Source organism: Vanessa cardui, chromosome 14 (genome assembly GCF_905220365.1).
Source record: "Vanessa cardui chromosome 14, ilVanCard2.1, whole genome shotgun sequence".
NCBI classification, from domain to species: domain Eukaryota; kingdom Metazoa; phylum Arthropoda; class Insecta; order Lepidoptera; family Nymphalidae; genus Vanessa; species Vanessa cardui.
In genome coordinates, this window is record NC_061136.1 from 4,678,640 (window position 1) to 4,698,161 (window position 19,522).

The following is a 19,522-nucleotide window of genomic DNA, read 5'->3' on the forward strand; positions in this document are numbered from 1 at the left end:
CATGGTTTGTTTACTAAAATTCCAGATCGAATGTGGCTGGAGTATAGGTCCGTAGGTGTTCAATGTTTTTATACCAACAATCACTGTGAAGTTTACCTTCTTGCAGATGATTTGAAACTTATTAAGCCGATTAAAAGTCATATAGCCTTACAGGAGTGGTGCGAAACGAACAAAGTAATTAACATATTAGATCTAATAAAATAATGCAAAAATAAAACACGTCATCAAAAATAATGCTATACAATGTAAATGTATGAAGTATCATATCATGTCAGGTACATGCAATATGGTCTACAAAAGAGTGTTCATATTATAAAACGTTAACTGCATATACAAGTCAATAAATCCTTTAACTTTTAGATAAAATCATGAAATAAAATATTGTTGTTGTGAAGCCATTTTCTGCTGTAATTAAACTATGGTTTACTTTTCAACATTAAACACATTGAATTATAATATATTTGTTGTAAATTGTTAAAATAAATACATCAGATTTTTTAGTTTAGTTTCGAAAAAAAACCGATTATTATATATACATAGACATGAAAAGTAAAAAAGGCGCGGACATCTAAGGGCATTTTTTATGGATATAATAATGGATGAGTATATAGGCCACCTGATGGTAAGTGGTCACCATCACCCATAGACAATGACGCTGTAAGAAATATTAACTATTCCTTACATCGTCAATGTGCCACCAACCTTGGGAACTAAGATGTTATGGCCCTTGTGCCTGTAGTTACACTGGCTCACTCGCCCTTCAAACCGGAACACAACAATACTGAGTGCTGTTCTTTGGCAGTAGAATAACTGATGAGTGGGTGGTATCAATTCAGTCGGGCTTGCACAAGGCCCTGCCACCAAGAAAGTGTTTAATTTCAACGAAATTCTGCCAAATGTGCATTCCCCCAACCCACATCGGAAGGGCGTGGTGGAATATGTTCCAAACCTTCTCCTTAATGGAATAGGAGGCCTTATCCCAGCAGTGGGGAATTTACTGGCTGTTACTTTACTTTTTTTTACTTTACTGCTAGAATGAAGTTTAATAGATTAACGCGTTGCAGTTTATTTATCTGGCTAATCCAGTTTCCTTCAAGATGTTTTCCTTCACAGATTAATTATAAAAATATTATGTTAAATGAAAATTGGAACAACAGTTACTATAGCTTGCGCTTTTTAACATTATTAGGTTAAGATTCACTTGTTCTAACAACATGTCTATATCGGCTTGGCTTACTTCTTTCTACCTGGCTTATCTTATTACCTTCATAACCTAATAAAAAAAGAAAAAAATCAAATTGTATTTTCAACATAACTTTAATTTCATTAAATATTAACAAGTGCGTTCGTCACATTCATACATAAACAAATATAAACAAATTGTTTACAATAAATATATTCTTAACATCCCGTTATAAAAGTATAAATGAAATAATAAGTATAATATAGAAACCAAAACCATGTTGAAGATAATTAAAAGTAAACAAAGTTACACTGGATACAACGTACTTAAATATATGTTAAAATTGCACTTAGACGAATGTTTCTCACAAAACTATGTAACTAAGGAAATAATAGTTTTAATAAATGCAAGATTTTTGGGTGGCAATCGTATGATAACAAACTTTATCATATCTAATTTTACAATAACGATTGAAAGACCTGTCAAAATTATTAAACAATTATTATCAGAAAAATAATATAAACGCATATTTTTTTCTATTATAACAATGTTTCAATTTATACATTTCATTACGTATAAGCAGATACTTTCACTAGTCTCTTAAGCGTCTTTCAAAGTCTACGTGATTGATAAATTGATTATCAACGGCCTTTCAATCAATTAATTAAATAAAACTTATATAATTAATACAACTAAATTTGATCTTAAAATAAATCTAATAAAGATTAATAATTTTAAAGTTATTCTTGAGCAAAATCAATAAGGATACGATAACAGAAAATAATATGTTTCATAAATGCGGAATAAATGCAAAATCATTTAAAACGATGAGTATAATAATATAAATTATATAATTATTGTATTCATTGGTGTTTGATCGTATTTTACAATAATATTAGCTTCTTGAAACCTTAACTAAATTAATCTATTAATGTACAAACAACGTTAATAGTTGTCATAGAGAATTGGACGGAATAGTATTTGTGTATTGCGAAATAGCTACAATTGAAGAATTAAAAAAAAATTGTCAAAAGACAGTTGAAAGTTATAGAAGGGGTCGTAATACAAAGCCTTTGCTTTTATACGCTTCTGTTCCTCTTGTTAACCCCACTTTTTCGCGTAAACATAAAAAATAATATTTCAAATAAAACTAACGTAACAGCTAAATTAAATTCAATTTCAAAAATTTATTTATATTTACTTTCATCAATATCGAAACATCAAAATTGAAATAATTTCACTTTATTGACAAATTGAAAAAATCCATCCCGTTGAACTGTTTATAATTTACAACATGATATTTTATATAATAATTCAATTATTAAACAACATTCAAAGGGCATTGAAAATATACTTTATCTAAACTAATCCTAATGGCATGACTCGACGTTTATCCTTAATCGCTAAGTATGAAAGATACTGATATTATTATAAATAAGGACACGATAAGAAGGAATCTGTACAAAACTTAACGTATATATAATTATGTATAGTTTTCACAACATATTGAATATTATAGAGTTAAATAATATGCGTAGCACTTTTTAGCACCATCGGTTTTATCGAGGCATTCAGAATTAGAACCATTGATTTCATACAACTAGCTTATTCTTAATAATGACGTAATGAAGTTAAGTGTACGAAATAATAAATAACATTCAACTGACCGATATGATTTAAAATTCGAATCTAAAAGACCTTACTTTGTAAGTAATTTACATCGAAACAAAGTTTCATTCCAATTTTAAAATAAGTTAACAGAATTTTCGAATTCAGAAAATTGATTCAAATAAAAGAAATTTTATAGTTTTATGAAAATTACTGGACGGTTTGGCCTTATTTAAAATTAGAACACAAAACAGTCTTGAGATTCGTTCGTATTATCAACCTTCTCTCGAAAGGTGGGGATGAGGTGGGGATCCTAAAAGCCTTAAGGCCATCCAAGCGGCGAGTGAATGTGAAGCTGGCGCTGGTGACATAGGTGGTGCCTGTACGGCCATTCTGGAGCGAAGTTTTTGGAGTAATACCGCAGCAGCCAGAGCCGCTCCGGCAGCTGCGCCAGCCGCTGAGGCAAATAACGCTCCAAAGCTTATCGCACCCATACATATACCGTATACAACCTGAAAAATAAACAATTATTATGAAACACCACAACAACGTCATAACATAATTCAAGTTTACGAATCGCTAAAAGTTTTTAATAAATCTTGTAATAATCCAAAGCATATCCATTACAGATTTTTAAAAGTAACATTTATTCGTACAAGTTATGTCAGTTAAGCATATAAATCTGGCTGAGGCCGATGTTTTCGGATTTGTTGTTAATTAAATTTATAGTAAATGAGAAGGTATAAGCAAACGGCCGCATCCACATCATAATAAACTATTATTCCTTATTAGCAAAGATAATAAAAGAGAAGAAACAACATTGCAAATCGATTTATCGAGTGGCTTAATTAGCCAGTCAATAAATCGATAAGATAATTTTGTTTTCTTTAATACTAAAATGTTTATTACAACAAAAAATATTACCTCTTCACGTATCCTTCCACTAAAAACAGTGACAGGCTCTCTAGAAGGTCCAAATGCAAGATCAGCTTCGGAGACCACATCATAAATTCCAGAAACACCAACATCTGCGGATCTAGCATCCCGAACTGTGCGTCGTTTACGCAATGATCTGGGACCAGCGACCGCTGGACCTGGAAGTTTAGCGGGGACTACTCCATCTCCTGAAGGTTCTGGTTTGATTGGGCCAAGGTTGCGTGGACCGTGAGGGAAGCGTTCGCGGTCACTTAAATCAGTTGGGCGATCCTGAAACATATGATTTTTTTGTAACTATACTGAACAATTAGAATTACTTATCGTAAATAGACGTTTTGTATATCACGTGTTATATTAATTACAAATTAGTTGATTTATTTCTAAAATATGAAGAACAAAAGCAAAGAAACAATAAGATGATCTGATGATGATTCTTTTAAAACACTTATATAACACTCACAGTAAACGGTCGAGCCAAAGCCTCTACTAGTTCTTCCACGGCAGACATACGATCAGCATCGTCCTCTACTACCGGAGCTGGAGCACGTTGGGGCAGAGGAGCGGGAGCTGGTACTGCATCACCAGATACTTCATCGCCAAATGCTTCTTCTAATGAAAGGTGATGATGATCTTCAGCCAGACTTAAATCTGATTCTTCAACAGACGAGTCGCTGTAATTTATGAAAGTTTATTTAAATAAATTATGCTTCGAAAAGTATTTTTTCATTATTATTATTTTTTATAATGTGTGTACTTCATTTCAATTAATCACATATAATAATTACCCGATATCATTGTGATCTTGGTGTGTTCTATCATCCTTCCTATCCAGTGCCCCATGTCTTTGTGGTGCAATGCCAGCCAGCTGGCAATGGTCTAAGCAGCCATGACGACAGATTTCCACCTTACACCTGATGTGCACGCTCAGAGCGTCAGGAAATTTGAACGCATGGAAGAACGCATAAGTTATTACTGTTGCACGCTCATCAACCGCTTTCGCTTTGAGGAATCTGGAATTTTAATAGCAAGTATTGAGTTTATATTTATTTTATTTCATTTTATAGCATCGAATAAATTTTATACACACATTCAGGAAAGTATTCTAATGTTTCGTTAAATGTTCATTATAAATTTATTTGAAGGACTGAAATGATATAAACGAACCTCGATATCATTTTAGGTCGCAACACACAGCCGTACTCGTCAGACAGCTGTATTATGTGTCCGGAACCATCGGACGCGGCGCATGACTTCACTCGCATGTCAAATTCACCTAGAAGACAAAATACTTATTTGCAAAAAGTCAATTACAGCATTATTTTGATATGTCACTTATTACAAAAGGTTATGGAAATACAGATTCAGAGTAGAAAAAAAATATAATCGTAGTGTTATCGATAGAAGAAAACATAAATGTGTGTATGTGTTTGTGTGTGTGTGTGTCATACAGAGGGAGATAGATATGAACGATCAGAAGACGAATATTAGAAATAGAGGAAAGAAAAGACACTATGAAGATTACAAATAGATTGGAACACAGGCAGAGAAAAGTATCGTACTGATACTTTCACAAAATCCATACATTTAAATAAATATTCATAAGCTATAATTACAATAAAAAAAAAATAGTTTTGGAGTAAAAATTTCAAAAATGGAACGAACTTCTTATATGAGAAGAAAGAGACAGAACAATTTATTTTAAATTCCAGTACATAAACAAACGTCATATCTCTCGTAGAATTACGTTTTGCGGTAAAAACATTGTTTATATTTGAGTCACGTATTTCGTTACCACAACGGCGCTGAACTTAATGGGTATAACGCAAAACGCTCACTAAAACAGCCTAGTGCCTACCCAGTTGAGCGTTAAGTGAAATGTAATTAAAAGAAAATGCGCAAACCGCATCGTACCGTGAACACGGAAATGCATAAACAAATAATAATCTATTAAACAAGCCGGAATTGTTTTAACATTTACTTAAGAGAAACTTGGAAATATCATTTGTTGTACAAATAATAAAGGAACGAATATTTTTATTAACCAAACGAGTACCAAAGGTTGAAGCGAATATTATGCGAAGATAATCACAATGGCCTATTTAAGGAAATATGTGAGTCTTAAACGAAGATAAACAACAGATTAAAACCGGCTAAGCACTAAGAAGTTTTCAATTGTCTAATTTGTTCTTACAGACAAATCAATATTTACGTGTACACTGATGATGTATTATTTTTTATATTAATAAATTATTTAATACTTGTTGTCAGCCGCGGTTATGAGCGATGATTCCGCGGATTCGCTTGCGTTAAGTAAGCCAAAAAAGCAAGCAAAAAATTTTCATCAAATTCGCTTCGTTGGTTTAGTTGCGAAAGAGCGACACACAAACAGACAGACAAAGTTACTTTCACATTTATAATATTAGTATATATAAAAAATAGTTCAAATCGTAAATAATCTTTGAAGTATATGGAAACTACAGAACAATTTCTAATTAAAAGCATTGTAGCATGAAAAGTAAATAGGCGCCTACAATTAATCTTAATTCGCCTTTATGGCACACGTGAGAAATACGTCAGCTCGCTTTCGATCAATCGATTCGATCGTTTAATAATTTAATTGAGGTGTGGGAACAAATTTTTCTTTGTAAGTTCAATACTCTTTGTGATTTTATTAAGTTCATTAAACACTGTCAGAATTAAATTATGATTAATAATAATTTTATTTGTAAGTGATTAAATTATTTTTTATATATTTCACGTAACATTCACTCGTATTGTTGATATTTTTTATGTTAAATATATCATTAACTCGAAATAAAAAAAAAAACAGAACAAAAATCTCTTTGGATCGAGTGTATGGTAATCTTTTGTTTTTCTTTAAAAGTAATATAACGAAAAGCGACTTTTCAAAGTCTAAATAATTATGTTTATCAATGATTTAAAAAGTATTTGAATAGCTGCAATTTTATTTTGTTACAAAAAAAACTAAAATTTTATAAATATTTAAATTGATAACATCCCTTTTAACAAACGATATTATTACCTTAATTTATATATAAAATATTTAGGTTAATTTTAAAAATAAAAGACAATGTAAAAGTTTGTGGAGTATGGAATACAGAAACATTGATACATCACAAACGATATGACAAAACAGCTATTTAGGTATTTTGTTGCAGGCATTACAGTAGTGTAATACGTCATAATGACTACGTATTTTATTTGAGTATATTATTAACTATCATTCATTTCAAAACAGCCATTGTTACATTAAAAATTATTTTCATAATTTTAACTTTTTTTTATAATTATATAAAACGTCAAAAAAGTGTCAATTCGCTAAATTCCGTGCCATTGACCCATTTCCCACTTAATTTATGTCGGTGTTGCTAGTATAACGCTTCAACTTGGCTTTTTCTAAAATTTTACTTAATAAAATAAATTACATTTATTTTAAAGGTGCATTAAAACAATTATTAAAATAAGATTTTAATCATCTAATTCGTTTGTTGAATTTTATTAGAGGTCATTTCACATCGTTTCAGATTGATTTAATAGCTGTCTTCCAGTTTAAAGGTTAGTTCTTCGATGTAGGTGTCGGAGTCTAGTTATGATTAATTTACTTTGCCTCATATTTGGCTTTTCTTAATTTTAATAATTATTCCATAATTATTTCCTTGATTTAATTATGGATATAATTCCTTTTTCATTAAGGGTATTTTGGTAGTGATACTGGTCACACTCGCTAACCTTTCAAAGGTTCGTGAACTTTCGATTTCGTTCTTTTTGAATTTTGGAACTATCGGCTTCACACCGAATCCAAATTCTAATTCGATATACTGAATATATCGGTGAGTTTTCTTAATAATTGAGTTTCTTAATTTGTGGTTGTTTAGTATTCAGTGCTTTAATAGCAGTTATCTTTTCAGAATTTATATTAACAATGAAGTTTTGAAGTTTGACAGAACTTTGTATCATGTTTGCCGACTCGTAAAAAATTGTAAGTCTTTATTCTTGTTTTTGATTAAATACATTGGTTTACAATTCGAAAAGTCGTAGTCATGTGTAAATTGTGGTTTCCAGTGACCCTTTGAAATGGTTCTCCGGAGTTGAGATCGTCAATTTGTGTAAGCAGGACTTTGAACCTCCAGAAGGTAAATTCGTGCTTACATCTCTCGTTAAAGGTATTTATAATTTTCTTATTAGCTTATCTTATTGAACCTGTATATTTCGTATTACAGGAGGTTTTTTTTTTAATCGGATTTACCCACCACGTGGACTTCTTGAATGGAAATATTAAGAGTGAACGGCTCCAGGTTCCTGGTTGAGTGTGCCCAGATAGCGGCTGGTGCAACTCCAAGGACGGCAGGCCTGTTCCCTAAGCCGTTGTCGGTATCCACGTGTAGCTGGAAACTTTGGTGATGTACCCCCTTTTAATTATATCATAAATTTTGTTTACCCCGGTCTGGCGAACGGTGTATTCTTTCAAACCACAACAACTAATTTAATCGTCAGTGGCGCCTAATTTTCAACCTTAAATTTTAGATTAGTAACATTGAATTTTCAAGCTTGCCTTTTATCCCAAGTGACCCACGCTGAGTCTAGCTGGCATAATTTTATTTAATAGTCATTATAAGAAGTAACATAAGTAACTAGTAAATTAAGTAATTGGTTGTTTATAATACTATGTTACTGTGCATTAAAAATTTTATAACCTAATATTGTTTCTTTACACCCACACCACCAGAAAGGTAACAGTGGCGCCCAACGTGGGGCGTGACTTGGGATAGTCAGTATGTCTGTATTTGCTATATTGAAATAAGGCGTTTGAAAATCAATGTTTAATATTGTTATTGTATAAAAACTATTATAAAGATTTAACAAGTACTATTTTAATAATTATGTCCTTTATTATGTGTTTCAAATTAACTTTACAACATTTCATATTGCATTGGTAGTAAATTTTAAGTAAATTATCATACTGTGATATTACTTTAATTATATAATAATTATTACTTTAAGAGGATTAATTTAAATTATTGATGCAATTATGATTTAAACAGGTTTAGTATTAAGTGACTTACATATTATTATATTGTGAAGCCAGCTCGACTTAACTTTTTATTATCAGCATTTAATATGACAATTAATTTTACTTGCACTTTGGACTTTTGCACATTTAGTTTTATTTGAACTTTGATTTAAATTTATTTGTTTTTGAACTTTATTCATATCGTTTGTGTGGTTCTTTAGTATTACAACTTTTAGGGTTCTGCAAATTTTTATACTGGTTCAATACAATTTTTTTTACTGAACTTTTTTTTCAAATAGTTTTTTTAATTTTGTTTTATATCTATATAAAACCAGTTTTCACATTCATAACTTACACTTAGAATATTTTTTTTTGGGAAATATTTTTTTTTTACATCATGGAAAGGCCTATAGCTTATCACTTACTTAGGAAGGATGAACTTATTTATGAAGTTGAGATAAGGGATGCTAAACCTAAAGGTTCAGTTGAAGAGTTGAGGATTCAGATTCGGGACTTAGTGAATTCAATTCCTGCTGATGAGATTTTAGAAACATCTTTGGATCCAGCCAGCGAGTTTGAAATTATTGATTCTAAACTGGATGAAGTCTTACTCACCTTGTCATCTAAGCCTCAATTTAAAAGTTTTAACCGGTTAAGAGCTATAGCACATCACCTTTTCCATCGATTTAGTAGGATTGAAGTGGATGTTAATTTATTTTATAAAAAGGAAGAATTGAATGTGAAACTTAAGGATTGTCTTTCGAAAGTGGATAGTTTGTTTCAATCTTTTAGGAAAACTTTTAAAGAAGCTGCTAACGATCAATCTATTGATCATTCACCTGCTTTGATTAATCCTTTACCTATTTCTAAAATTTCTTGTTCGTCTGATAAGTCTATTGCTCGTTTAAATTTAAAATTTAATGGCAAATCATGTGTCCGTTTCTTTATTCTTAGGCTTGAAGAACTTTGTCTAGCTCGAGGTATTTCTGATGACATTTTATTTCAGTCAGCTGTTGAACTTTTTTCGGATGAAGTTTTAACATGGTACCGCAGTGTTCGTTCGGAAGTCGCAGACTGGCAGAGTTTAAAGAAGAGGCTGATTGAAGATTTTTCACCTTTGGACTATGATGAGCAGCTGTTATCTGAGATTCGTCGTCGAACGCAGGGTCAGTCAGAATCTTGTTTAATTTTTATTGCGGTCATGATTAATTATTTTTCGAGACTTTCATATTCACTGCCAGAAAGGGATAAATTAAAGATTATACGTAAAAACCTACGTCCGTGTTTTACGCAAGCGCTAGCGCTGGAGAATATTGAGAACTTGCAGCAACTTCGGGATAAATGTAAAATTTTAGAATTTACTTTTAAACGAGTAAAAGATTTTAAGGATCCACCAAAGATTGATGCTGATACTTTAGCTCCAGATTTATGTTTCAAATATAGTAAATCTTTTAAAGTCGAGATGGTTCGCGGCAAGAGTAAACCTGGTTTGTTTTGTTTTCGTTGTAGGGTTAAGGGACATGATTTGGGTACTTGTAAGTCTAAGGATATAGTCTGTTTTCGTTGTGGTACTAAGGGCATCACCGTTAAGTCCTGTCTTAGTTGTAAATCAGCTGATCCATAAAACGGATAAGCCTTCCGTCAAGTCGTTCCGCTAACTTTGATCCTGACGATTGGCGGAAGTATTTAAAACGAATCTCACTTTTCTTTACTCATAGTGTAGCGGCTATGCAACGTCCTCCGGATGACATTCGTCCTTATTTGTCGGTTTCTATTTTTGATGAACAGTTTTGTGGTTTATTAGATTCCGGTTCATCTATATCTATCGTAGGGTCAAATTTAGGTCAATATTTTGTCGGTCAGGGTGTTCAGCTGTATGACACATCTGATATTTCTACGGCTAATGATGCACGATCCCGTGTGTCAGGTTATTTATTTTTACCGATTACACTGAAGTCTAAGACTAAAGTAATCAAATTTTATGTTGTCCCTAGTGTGACAACACCCTTAATTTTTGGGGTTAATTTTGGTGTAGGTTTGGTTTAGCACCAAACTTATTTTTTTTGATGTAAGCTTTGATTCATCCGAAACGAATGTAGTTTCGGGAGTGAAGTTCTTACATCCCCTTACATCCCCTTGAGGATTTATCTTCTTCGCAAAGCGTAATTGCGAAGGAGGTGTTTGGTAAGTTTGAGGAGGTTTCCTTCGAAAGGAAGGACTTAAGTCGAACGGATGTTATAACACATTCGATCGATACGGGTGATACGGCACCCATTAAGCAACGTTATTATTGCTTGTCTCCTGAACGTCCGGACAGCAGAGAGGAGAGGGGTATGTAACATCAGTCCTGACAGTTGGTTTATTAAGGTATGATAGTGTCGTTAGGTATTGCTAAGTGTGAACGTCCGGACAGCAGAGAGCAGAGGGGTGTGAAACATCAGTCCTGACAGTTGGTTTATTAAGGTATGATAGTGTCGTTAGGTATTGCAAAGTGTGAACGTCCGGACAGCAGAGAGGAGAGGTATGAAACATCAGTCCTGACAGTTGGTTTATTATGGTATGGATAGCAGTGTCTTTAGGTTTCGTTTGTGTTCGTTAGGCATCCTTTTATCCCTTTTCCTCATCCTATTATCCTTATGGAGCGGTTGGTAACTCCTTAAATAAGCCTTAATACTCAGAGCGGATTGTAACTCTGTCAAAATAAGCCTCACGACTCAGAGCGGTTGGTGACTCTGTAAAAATAAGCCTTAAAACTATTCCTTCACGTTTGGTGACCGTCCAGTATCAACTTTATGATGGTGTTGTATCTGTTTGGCATCCTTTATTCCTTTTCCTCACCCTAAAATCCTTATGGAGCGGTTGGTAACTCCTTAAATAAGCCTAAATACTCAGAGCGGATTGTAACTCTGTAAAAATAAGCCTTACGACTCAGAGCGGATTGTAACTCTGTAAAAATAAGCCTTAAAACTATTCCTTCACGTTTGGTGACCGTCCAGTATCAACTTTGTGATAGTGTTGTATCTGTTTGGCATCCTTTTATTCCTTTTCCTCACCCTAAAATCCTTATGGAGCGGTTGGTAACTCCTTAAATAAGCCGTAATACTCAGAGCGGATTGTAACTCTGTAAAAAATAAGCCTTACGACTCGGAGCGGTTTGTGACTCTGTAAAAATAAGCCTTAAAACTATTCCTTCACGCTTGGTGACCGTCCAGTATCAACTTTGTAATGGTGTTGTATCTGTTTGGCATCCTTTTATTCCTTTTCCTCACCCTAAAATCCTTATGGAGCGGTTGGTAACTCCTTAAATAAGCCTTACGACTCAGAGCGGATTGTAACTCTGTAAAAATAAGCCTTACGACTCAGAGCGGATTGTAACTCTGTAAAAATAAGCCTTACGACTCAGAGCGGTTTGTGACTCTGTAAAAATAAGCCTTAATACTATTCCTTGACATTTTGTCACCTTCCAGTGTCCACTTCTGTGTTCGCGTGGTATCTGTTTGGTTTCCTAATATTCCTTTCCCATCCCATATTACCTAACAAGTGTTGTTGTTCGTCTGGTCAGTAGAGAGTCTTATGTGTGAGTACCATCAGTCCTGACGGTTGGTTTTATTAAGGTTTGTTATGTCTGTTGGTTTGTATATTTTTTGTGTAGTGTGTTAAGGTTAAGACTGTTAACTTCTCGTGGGTTCGAATAGTTAATTAGTTATATTGTTTTCGCGAATTTTGGTGTCGTGATACTATTTTATAGAGGTTAATTATATTCTCTATTTAGTGGCATAGACTACTAGTAAATTTTTTTAAGATTGCTTATGAGAAGCATTATTATTATATTATCTGTGTTGGGCAGATATTAGTTTTGTTCATGCGTCTGGTTATGCATGCAGCGAAGCTTTTGTTGAGCTTAAGCTTGGGTGGAGTTTGTCCTGCACATATTGTGGGAGCTCTGTTTGTTTTATTTGGTTGTAGCCGAATAAATGAGTTGTGGTGAGTCTACTACTCACTCACTTTTCTTAAGTTGGATTTTCCACTTTTTTTGTCATTTTATATTTCACATTTGAAATGTTATTTAAATTAATTATTTGTGTTGTTCGAGGTTCTGAGCTGGAGGGCCAGCTCGAATTTTTCTCGTTTATCCTCGCAAAATTCTTCCGGGAGGGGAGGTACTGTTACATTAAAAATTATTTTCATAATTTTAACTTTTTTTTATAATTATATAAAACGTCAAAAAAGTGTCAATTCGCTAAATTCCGTGCCATTGACCCATTTCCCACTTAATTTATGTCGGTGTTGCTAGTATAACGCTTCAACTTGGCTTTTTCTAAAATTTTACTTAATAAAATAAATTACATTTATTTTAAAGGTGCATTAAAACAATTATTAAAATAAGATTTTAATCATCTAATTCGTTTGTTGAATTTTATTAGAGGTCATTTCACATCGTTTCAGATTGATTTAATAGCTGTCTTCCAGTTTAAAGGTTAGTTCTTCGATGTAGGTGTCGGAGTCTAGTTATGATTAATTTACTTTGCCTCATATTTGGCTTTTCTTAATTTTAATAATTATTCCATAATTATTTCCTTGATTTAATTATGGATATAATTCCTTTTTCATTAAGGGTATTTTGGTAGTGATACTGGTCACACTCGCTAACCTTTCAAAGGTTCGTGAACTTTCGATTTCGTTCTTTTTGAATTTTGGAACTATCGGCTTCACACCGAATCCAAATTCTAATTCGATATACTGAATATATCGGTGAGTTTTCTTAATAATTGAGTTTCTTAATTTGTGGTTGTTTAGTATTCAGTGCTTTAATAGCAGTTATCTTTTCAGAATTTATATTAACAATGAAGTTTTGAAGTTTGACAGAACTTTGTATCATGTTTGCCGACTCGTAAAAAATTGTAAGTCTTTATTCTTGTTTTTGATTAAATACATTGGTTTACAATTCGAAAAGTCGTAGTCATGTGTAAATTGTGGTTTCCAGTGACCCTTTGAAATGGTTCTCCGGAGTTGAGATCGTCAATTTGTGTAAGCAGGACTTTGAACCTCCAGAAGGTAAATTCGTGCTTACATCTCTCGTTAAAGGTATTTATAATTTTCTTATTAGCTTATCTTATTGAACCTGTATATTTCGTATTACAGGAGGTTTTTTTTTTAATCGGATTTACCCACCACGTGGACTTCTTGAATGGAAATATTAAGAGTGAACGGCTCCAGGTTCCTGGTTGAGTGTGCCCAGATAGCGGCTGGTGCAACTCCAAGGACGGCAGGCCTGTTCCCTAAGCCGTTGTCGGTATCCACGTGTAGCTGGAAACTTTGGTGATGTACCCCCTTTTAATTATATCATAAATTTTGTTTACCCCGGTCTGGCGAACGGTGTATTCTTTCAAACCACAACAACTAATTTAATCGTCAGTGGCGCCTAATTTTCAACCTTAAATTTTAGATTAGTAACATTGAATTTTCAAGCTTGCCTTTTATCCCAAGTGACCCACGCTGAGTCTAGCTGGCATAATTTTATTTAATAGTCATTATAAGAAGTAACATAAGTAACTAGTAAATTAAGTAATTGGTTGTTTATAATACTATGTTACTGTGCATTAAAAATTTTATAACCTAATATTGTTTCTTTACACCCACACCACCAGAAAGGTAACACCATAGTTGAAACAGTTTCATGAATATAAAACAGCATAAGAATTAATGAAAGCATTTGAATTTGACTTAAAAAAAATTAAACGAAAAATAGAAATTAATTTAGCGAAACCATAATTAGCAACAATTACACGCAAGTGAACGGCCTTACCATTCGACACAATAATTCTGTATAAGGTTAATAAAACAATTGCCAACGCCCTATTAATTATGTCAGACTCTTCATAAAACTTCTTTCTTGTAAATATTGGATTAAAACTCGATTCTAGCTAGTTGCGATCCGCGTTTCCAGTCCTTCCACAGTCCCTAGGGTTGTCAAACCCAAAAACATAATCTTAAAATAGGTATTAACTGAAAATCGGAGGTAAAAATGCTAGTGTGAGTACTTTTTACATTGTATTTTTAATTTGCACTTATAAGTCATTTAGAACTCATAAAACATAATTCATCATTACATACGTTCAATAATAACTAAACACATCTAATCATCATTCAATTAACAAAAGTTGTTGTATTGTGGAAACGGGTCACTCCAATATCAAAGAAGAAAGGTAACGTCAATAAATAATTTAAATTATGCAGTTTAAAATACATAAATATATTTTGAATATTGCGAATATTTTATTGGTATATACTTCTATATAAAACACCGATTTTATTGTCAGTCGACAACCCTAGCCGAAGTCTCGACCCGTTAAGCAAACTCATTCGTACGTATTTGTCCAGTTTACTTTTTACCATTCTTTGTACCGTTAGCGTATGTTTGCACACTATTATTACCCTGTTAGAGACAGTTTTACGAGGTGTCACTGACGATTCGACGGCCGATCGCGTTTGCGTATCGAAATCTACATGATTGAATACAATTAATAACAAATTACATATGTAGTTTTAACAAAATAATTACATATTTATTCAATAACATTATATATATTTAATATTTCTTTTCCGCAGGCAGTGTTTATCACTTACAACAGAACTAAATACTGTAATTTTATTATCTATTACATGACTCTTTAATAGAGCTTATTTAGATGCTAAATGTGATTTGCATACAATCTACAGAAACCAATGTACTTACTATAAGATTTATTTTACTTCGAGACTTGACAATTATTTTTATAGACGTATTGTTTCTAAAGTCTAGGAAGTTATCTCATTAACACATTTCCAAGTTATAAACGTATAGTTAATACGTACAGTCAGAGTAAGAAAACCTAAGTCAGTTTTCAAATTAATTCTTTTATCAAGTCTCAAGCTTTTAGTAACTTTCGAATCTAAACATCAAATCATTGCAACGGAATATGTCATTCTCGATCGGTAAAGCAGATTATCGCTCATAATGAGCACACGAAATTAGATCTTAAGGTGACGAACCTTTTCTTACCACGACTGAACATATTACGTCAATTTTAAAATATAGAATTAGAAAAAGCGGTTCATGCCTCTTGAGAAGGTTTAAGAGCAAGGAGTATTTAAGCAAACTGGTATGGAATTAATAAATATTATTAACAAAATTTGACCGGTAGTTATCGCATATAAATGTGGACACTTGATAATAATTTGCCTTCTAATTATTCACACGAATATATCATTTTCTATCCACTAGATAATTTAAAGCAGTTATAAACTTAATGTTTTTAGCTTGATAACGAATCAATGTGAATTGAACTTTATTACCTGAGAATTAAAGAACATAATTTAATAACACGAAAGTAATAACAGATTATTAGCCGTTATGTTGTAAAAAAAAATTTTTTTGACTGCTCATCAGTCATGGTATTGTGAAAAGTTTATTATTGAGATTATTTTTTTTTAATTTATCCCATACATTCACAGATTTACTTCTTTTCTATCATACTATTATTAAATAAAGAAAAACTTTGTTTGTTAGATTGTGCTTTTATGTATTGATGCCAAAATTAATAATATTTAAGTTTATAGTTATTATTTTAGCAAGACAAAAGATTATACACACAAGCAATGAACTATGTTTTTTTTAAATATATATGTCATAATATCATGCTATTTGGAAAGAAAATTGACAGTTTCTAAGCCAAATAATAGTTGTGTTGTTTTTCTTGCATAGTTTTCTACTATTAATATTTAATAAAGTTATCCATATATCCTAATATCTTCGCTTATTTAATCATTATTAATAATCTCAATAACAATGAATGTTTCACATATAAGCTATTCTCCTTTCCACTAATTATCAGATATATAAAATAAGGGCGTTCAATGGCCATCGTTATTTTAATGTACGTGTAAATTAGACGTTTACTTTATCGTATATAGGAGAGTGCTAATGACTAATGACATTTGTATTATAGTAATATTAACCGCTCGAGAGCCGAGATGGCCCAGTGGTTAGAACGCGTGCAACTTAACCGATGATTGCGGGTTCAAACCCAGGCAAGCTCCACTGAATTTTCGTGTGCTATATTTGTGTTTATAATTCTCGAGCTCGGCGGTGAAGGAAAACATCTTGAGGAATTTTGCATGTATCTAATTTCAACGAAATTCTGCCACATTTGGATCCACTAATCCGCATTGGAGCAGCGTGGTGGAATATGCTCCTAACCTTCTCCTCAAAGGGAGAGGAGGCGTTTGACCAGCAGTGTGTAATTTACTGGCTGTTATAATTATTTGTTATAGTAGCTCGCTATAGTGGCAAGCTTGTGGACATTAATATCCTGGGATTAAACCCTGATAATAGTGTGCAAGATTCTAGAATTTTCTCTGCTAAACAGAAGGTATTTTGTTTTTTGTTATTGGGATAAATTTAACCCCTTTTTACTTTCATGAAAAGTATTACAATATATAACAGTAAAGTTTTATACAAGGTAAACATTTAATGTAATGCTAATATTCGTGAATTTAAAAAGTACATATATATAATGCAATAAATATATGTATATCTAAGCGTGGTGCTATAACCAATACACAGATGTACATTTTACACAGATATGTAGCTAAAGGAAAACAAGTTTTTAATTGGAGGTTCAGAATGGTTATCGAAACTTGATTGGTCAGTTTAATAAACGTATTCTTAAATTAGATCAATAAAATTTTAGAAATCTACAGTTTTTATATGACAAATTGCTAAGTTGTATGAGTGCAAAAAAGGCGTATCTATGTTTAATTAAATACGTTTGTATAACTAATAGAGCTGTCTTTGAAATATCTGAATGTTACAAATATTTTTAATGCGTTATTTATATGATCAAATTAATTTTTATAAAGTTTGGTATAGAAGATTATTAAGTCTTAGAATAGTCCGCAGACATTTTTTATTTAAAAAAAAACGGATTTTTTCATTTCACACATTGACGAAAAACTTTTAACTGTTACTCAACAAACATAAATAGCTGCAAAGGCTTTAAAGATAAAAGTATAGGTTATTTGACTGTTGAATGACAGCGCTTGAGCGCTACCAAGTCTATGACATCTTAGCTGATTATTAGCTTCAATTTGTAATAAAATACTAACTTGTAATTAATTCTGTGGACAAATCTCTATTGAGAACGAATGAATGATATGAATGAATCTTCAGTCAATTTAGTATCAGATATATATAATGCACCAACCACATCTATGCGACTACAAAGTACTTTGTTCTTTTTGAGTGTCATTATGTAGAATTTTATCAATTTATGTTGACGATGCTTTCGACGACTAATCTCTGCGGCAGCCACACACACGACATTGATACAATTATATAATTATTCTAATACGTATAAATTACAGTTCATCACAGACACATGTTTTTTTAAGAACTATCTCTAGTTTTCGTGTTAACAGTAAATAACTACGTATTTTCTGTTCTTAATTACGTACTATATCTTTGAAGCCATTATTTACTTAGGAATGGGTTGTTTAACGGGTTTACTTTCGATATGCATTGAAAATGCTTTAAGGTTATCAGAGAGGTTAGAGAAGAGCTCGCTTACATCTCCGTTTAAATACTTATAAATATCGTTCTTAATTGTATGCAAATAAGAGTCAATATCCTTAAGCAGACATTACTAGGTTAGGGTCATGATATATGACTTTTAAGATACGGTAATGGTGTTCATGTATTATTTGTGACATTAACAATAGAACTCTAAAATCTTTACGATTAAACATCGATAAATGAAACCTTATCTAAATAAACAGTTATCTAAGGCTCCTTGATTTCGTTTTCTTAATGTTCGGTTTTGACTCTCTATTTCGATGTTTCATTTACATTTATACATAAAGATATAAACTATTATCCTGTAAATATCTCATAAAGTAGTAAAAATGACGCTCCTTGGGTCATAATCCGGAATCATTATCACTATTATAGTGTGTATGTGACGTATTTGTATGTATGTGACATATTAAAACAAAAACGACTCCAATTTCAAACTAAGATTTAAATCGAAGCCGTTTATAAGTTTCCTTACCCAAGCCTTAGTACAATCGTTGAGCTCATTTATATTATGTATTATTTCTGTACTAACACCCAAAAACGTAAACTTACAAAGTTTTAATCAATACTACCTTTAAAAGCAGTTTAACTTCTAGATTTATTTACATACTGACGTTATTAGTTCCACATGAATTATGCTAGTATGCCTGACGAAATATTAGATACATAATGATATAAATAGGTACATACCTCGATAGTCGTTGATTGCAACCACCAGGGTGAGCGTTGATCCCAGGGGTACGATGCCGGACACTGGCGGCGCCCACGGACCCTTGCCAGCTTGTATTTCCATCCAGCAGTCAACGTTGTCCCCTATTGGACAATTGTTAATTAAAAAAAACATCTATGGCTAATCATAAAGACGTACAACTTAGCTTTATTGAACGGGTTGAATGAAGCTCTATATAAAACGTTCGTATGACAATGAAAGACAATATACAAAGAAAATATATTGCATTAAATAATTTATTACATTGAAACTATTGGATAAATTAAACTCACTGCAAGTCTCATACTCTAATCGGATTGCAATTTGACATGTAAGAGTACATTTTTAGTCACAAGACATTTTCGTACTTTTCTGAGGCACAGGAGTATACTGAGTACTGTTAACGTAGTAACTATTGCTAATGAAATTTTTTTGACTAAA

The 19,522-nt window shown here is 32.3% G+C and overlaps 1 protein-coding gene across 1 annotated transcript in view; it reads right to left on the reverse strand.

The window, feature by feature from the left end:
* Positions 1–1,408: 1,408 nt before the first annotated feature.
* Positions 1,409–19,522, reverse strand: part of LOC124535294 — an 88,728-nt gene continuing 70,614 nt past the window's right edge. Inside the window, exons 7-12 of the mRNA XM_047111470.1 lie at positions 19,063–19,185; positions 4,892–5,000; positions 4,513–4,737; positions 4,188–4,398; positions 3,716–3,997; positions 1,409–3,303 (exon numbers count right to left, since the gene is read on the reverse strand). Coding sequence (XP_046967426.1) covers positions 3,067–3,303; positions 3,716–3,997; positions 4,188–4,398; positions 4,513–4,737; positions 4,892–5,000; positions 19,063–19,185 — 1,187 coding nt within the window. The 3' untranslated portion in view covers positions 1,409–3,066. The remainder of the gene's footprint in view (positions 3,304–3,715; positions 3,998–4,187; positions 4,399–4,512; positions 4,738–4,891; positions 5,001–19,062; positions 19,186–19,522) is intronic.